This window comes from Gracilinanus agilis, chromosome 6 (assembly GCF_016433145.1).
Source record: "Gracilinanus agilis isolate LMUSP501 chromosome 6, AgileGrace, whole genome shotgun sequence".
Lineage (NCBI taxonomy): Eukaryota > Metazoa > Chordata > Mammalia > Didelphimorphia > Didelphidae > Gracilinanus > Gracilinanus agilis.
The window spans coordinates 276,152,571-276,158,035 of NC_058135.1; the positions used below are offsets into that span (position 1 = coordinate 276,152,571).

Genomic DNA, 5,465 nt, shown 5'->3' on the forward strand with positions numbered 1-5,465 from the left:
TTTCCATACAACTATAATTGGAATGGTCTTTCTAACTTAATTTATAGATATCAGCCTTTTAGGTAATATGTTTTCTGCATGTCCAAACTGCAGGAGGGGGAGGAGGGGGAGGAAGGGGAGGGGGGAGGAGGAGGAAGAGGAGGAGGAGGTTCAGGAAGGAGTTGGTTCAGGAAGGGTTATTCTTGTATGAGTTGGTAGCAGTTTGTAACATCTTCCAAGGAGAAAGACTAGAGTCATGAGGCTTCATAAATCAACCAGTAGCACCAATACCCTAATTTCATGTGCTGTGCTGGACACACAATACATGTAACATCCATGATATATGTATATGTTATATGTGTTATGTGTATTTTCTGTATGAAAAATGTGTGTATATACACTAATGTGTATATGCACACATATGTATGATCATACATGATTTCTCCAGTTCCTTTTCACTCTTAACTTTCTATTATTGAAGGATCCTTCCAGTTCCAATGTTCATTCTATGTCCTTAACATTCTATATCAAAGGATATTTTAATTTCTAATATTATATAGATATAGATATATACATGTGTATATCTACATCTATCTATCTATCTATCTATCTATCTATCTATCTATCTATCTATCTATCTATCTATCTATCTATCTATAATTCTAAGTACCCTCATAGCACTTCTATTTTACACAAAAGTGCCATTTTACTCTGAGTCTATATTTTCTATGCTTTACAAAGCTTATCATTTTATAATCTATGTTATAAGATCACTTTCATTTCATCATTTTGGAGGAGGTGCTTTCTACCTCTAATCATCTATTATGTTTGGATTCCATACAGAAGCAGAAGATATCAATATGATAAATGATCCTCACTAACTTAACACTCTGATGCTTCAGAGTGACAAGGAGGTTATGCTGTGACTCAGGTTCTGTGTCAGCAGAGTTCAGTCTCTTTGAGATCCTTCAGAATCATAAAGTCTTGGTGTATTTCCATCTCCTTTAGTATTATTTGTCATTCTATTTAACCAAGGAACCATATAGGGGAGTGTGGAAAGACTCCTTTTTGGGGGCTGCTGGGACACAAATTTGACTCTTTTTGAAGCTGTAGGTTAGATATGATCTGTTAGAGGTTAAATCTATAAAATCACAGACTTGTAGAATAATTTAAGCATACTATTTAACATAAAACAATTAGATCTTGCTAGAGGATAAATTAGAGTAGTAAGTGAAGGAAAATGAGAAATCTTGCCTAGTTAAAGGGGGACATATCACTATATGTGATCTATATATAGTAAGCTGCATTTCAGTTTTTCAAGAAAATATCTATCTATATTAGTATTATTACATCTTATTTTTATTGTTTTTTCCTATTCCTTAATTTCAAAAGATAAAAAAAGGTTATCAAAAACAATGAGACCAAAACATTAATCAGTCAACAAGCATTAATTTTATATTTACCCTATACCAGTTAGTACTAATTTTCTGATTGTGAACAATAGGCGTCTTCCCTTCAATTAAGAATAATTACATTAGCTCACTCTGATCCACTCATCTATTACTTTTCAATTAACAGAGACCTGTCCTAGAAGAATACTATGATATAGGCAGTACGAATAAAATTTGTCATATGAAAAAGAAATAAAAGGAGAAGTCAAATGATATGGCCCCAGTTACAGCACAATTAAAGGACTTAACAGAAACAAAATGCTACATTTTCTGATAAAGTCCCTGGAAAGTGTTTCCCTGAACCTCTCAGGGGAGATAAAGTTTAAGAAGTAGGGATCTGAAAAAAAATATACAAGATGTATTTTTATGAGATTAATCTGTATTATAAACATATTCTCTATTAAGTTATAAGTTAGGCTATCAACAAAATATTAAATAAAATGTTTACAGTATATATTGAAATTTGAGTTATAAATGCTAACAATGAAAATTTAACAGTTGAAAATAATGAACAGGTGTAAGTGGGCTCCAGCACCCCTCTGAAGCTTTCTCTCATCAGTGAATCCAGTTTTCTTTATTCAGGAAGAAAACAAGTGGTCAAGTTTAACTTTCCATTCTGGACTCCCTGGTACCATTTTTTTCAGTGTTCTTTAGGGGTCTCCAGGCACCCTCTGTTTGGCTTTTGCTTCATGTTGTAATGCCCAGAAAATGACATTTTCCTTTGTGTAGTTGTTTGTACAATGACTTTAGGATTATTTTTTGTTTAGAGTTGATACTAAGAGAAATTCAAAACATTGACATATATTGTATTACAGGTAACTCACTAAAAAATGGAAATATAAATACCCAGAAAGAAAATAGTCCTTGTCCCCAGAAAACTAGCATTCTGATGACAGTCTCTATACATTGCTTTTTGTTTAGCTAATGTCCCTAAAATTTATTCCTTTATGAATGACCTTTTAATGAAATCTGTCAAGGAAAAAAGTCTCAATGGATTAGCTTCCATCAATCAATTATTCAATAATCCAATAGCAGTTCAGTAAACATGTATTAAATAACTACTTAAGCAAGGTCCAAATTCAAGTGTCCTCTCCTGGAGGAACTTATATTCTACTAAAAAGATGTAGCATACAATATGAAGACCTAGCACTTGAATAATGCTTTAAAGATTATGAAGAACTTACTTCAGTATGATGAAATATTTTATTATAAAAACTCTTTAAGGTAAGCAGTATACTTATCTTCATTTTATAGATGAGCAAACAGAAATTAAGCAATATATGATCAAACAACAAGTAAGTTTCTATGGCAGGATTTGAATTGATGTCATCCTGAGTTCAAAGTCACAGTCTCTTTTTGAAGATTCCTAAGATCTCTGATAGTGATAAATATATAACCTTATTCTTTTAAATAATCTGAGCAGTGTGATAAAAGTAATAGAACGTCAACTTTTGCAGCCAGGAAACCCTGGGTTCTAGTGTAGCATCTGTTACATACTGATTGTTTGACATTAGTAAATCATTTTTCCTCTTTCTAGGCAACTCTAAAAAATAGATGTTGTTTTGTGTTGTTGGAAAGATTTTCCTCATGAATTATTCCCTATTCCAGTGGAATCACAGATCTACACATTTCCCCTTTCCTATTAATCTATTAATTGCCACAGTCAATAAAGGTGAGAATAAATATTTGAATTCAGTTCTCTGACACTAAATCCAGTGGACTTACCCACCATACTTTACACATATCTACATAGTGCAATTGAGAATACTCTCAGCCTTTAGAGAGCTAAATAATTTAAATACACAATAGAGATTCAGAATCCAACCTTGTCTAGCTTAAGATGAAAAATTTACTAAAGAATTTTCTTGGTCATGACTTCTTACACTCCATAGATCCCAACTATCTCTTCTTTCTTCTTCTTAATAACTATAATTTATATAGTGGTTTAATATTTATAAAGTTTTTACAAATATCTCATTCTATCATCATAATAGCATGGGAGGTAGGTACTATCATTATACACATTTTACATTTGAGATTATTGAAGTATACAATAAAAAAATTGGCCAGGGACACAGAACTGGAAAGTCTTTGGATTCAGTTGATCCGAGATTTTCCTAACTCCTTATGCAGTATGCTATCCACTTTGCCACTTAGATGACTATCAGTGAATTTTTATTATTTTTTGGAAATATTTGAATTCCCCTTGAGAAATTTACTATAAACATAATGAATTTTTTATCTTTGCATTGTCTGTACATACTCCTGTCATTTTCATACTTTGGTGCACTGATTAGACAAGGTGAATAGAATGCTGGATTTAAGTTAGAAACACTTGGGTTAAAATGCTACATCTGACTTAAAATTAAGTTCATGACAATGGATAAGTTATTTGAATTATCTGGGCTTCAGTTTCCTTATCTTTAAATGGGGCTATCCATAATAGTGGTACAAGTTTAAAAAAAATTTGGAAGGATCAAAGGAGGTAAATATTGAGATTGCAGTGAATGTTAAAAGACCATATAAATATTAGTCATCATTATTTCATTAGAACTTGAACTTTCAGATAAACTAAATTAGTGTTTCTTTGACACCATTGTTGAACATCATTTAAGACTTTCCCCTAAATATTGACAAGCAAGGAAGAGGAAGTGATTTGTTGATGAAACAAGAAAGACATTCTTATTTGTCTATTCATTTTCACAGAGGTGAGATAGAAGGAATTCTGGGACTATCCAATCACACACACCTCAACTGAAAACCCCACCTACTATTCATCTCATTAGTGAAGTTCTTCCCAACTGAGATGTCTGAAAGAAATTATACTGCACCAACTGAATTTGTTTTCGTTGGCTTCACAGATTATCTACCAGTCAGGATCATTCTCTTTCTTTTGTTTTTGGCCATCTATGTTTTGACCTTGTTGGGGAACATTGGTTTAATAATCTTGGTCAATATTGATTCTAATCTTCAAACTCCCATGTATTATTTTCTCAGTAATCTCTCTTTTCTAGATATTAGTTATTCCACAGCCATAGCTCCCAAGATGCTGGCAGACTTCTTAGCTTCTAGGAAGAATATTTCTCTGTATGGCTGTGCCCTTCAGATGTACTTCTTTGCATGTTTTGCTGATGCAGAGTGCCTTATTCTAGCTGCAATGGCCTTTGATCGCTATGCAGCTATCTGTAACCCATTGATTTATTCAACACTTATGTCCAGAAAAGTGTGTGTTTGCTTTGTTGTCTTGGCTTATGTCAGTGGAAGCATGACTTCACTGGTTCATGTATGCCTGGCCTTCAGGTTGCCATTCTGCAGATCCCATGTCATTAATCACTTTTTTTGTGACATACCACCATTACTAGCTTTGTCTTGTGCCAGCACCTCCCTCAATGAACTTTTGCTTTTTGCTTTGTGTGGCTTCATCCAGACTACCACCTTTGTGATCATTTTCATTTCTTACTTCTGTATTCTCATTACAGTCCTGAGCATCAAATCTTCTGGAGGGAGAAGTAAGACTTTTTCCACTTGTGCTTCACACTTAATAGCTGTAGCTTTATTCTATGGGACACTTCTGTTCATGTATTTACGTCCTAGCAACAAATACTCCCCAGACACAGATAAAGTAGTTGCTGTTTTTTATACTGTAGTCTTTCCCATGTTTAACCCTATTATATACAGTCTGAGAAACAAAGATGTGAAAAATGCACTGAAAAAAATGTTAGACAGAATATCTCCAAATCAATAGTTCCATGGCTTAAGGAATTTCACAATATCTTTGAATTGGAATGGATCCTAGAGAATATCCAGCCTAAAGAATAATTGTATAACAATATGTTTTATTACACCCCAACAAATCATTATCAAATATTAACTTGAACTTTAGTCACATCACTACTACCTGAGAAATTACATTGTATTTTGATATGGTTCTAAGCACTGAGGAAGTTTGGAAGAAAGAGTAATTATAATAAGGTCAAATTAGTTTACTATTGAATATATTTCTCAGACCCAAAGAGTTCCCCAGTAGGCAGGATA

The 5,465-nt window shown here is 33.2% G+C and overlaps 1 protein-coding gene across 1 annotated transcript; it reads left to right on the forward strand.

The window, feature by feature from the left end:
• The first annotated feature begins 4,236 nt into the window (after positions 1-4,236).
• Positions 4,237-5,175, forward strand: LOC123252941 (olfactory receptor 5AS1). The gene has a single exon (XM_044682194.1). It carries the CDS (start codon positions 4,237-4,239, stop codon positions 5,173-5,175), a length of 939 nt encoding a protein of 312 aa, XP_044538129.1.
• The last annotated feature ends 290 nt before the right edge of the window (positions 5,176-5,465 follow it).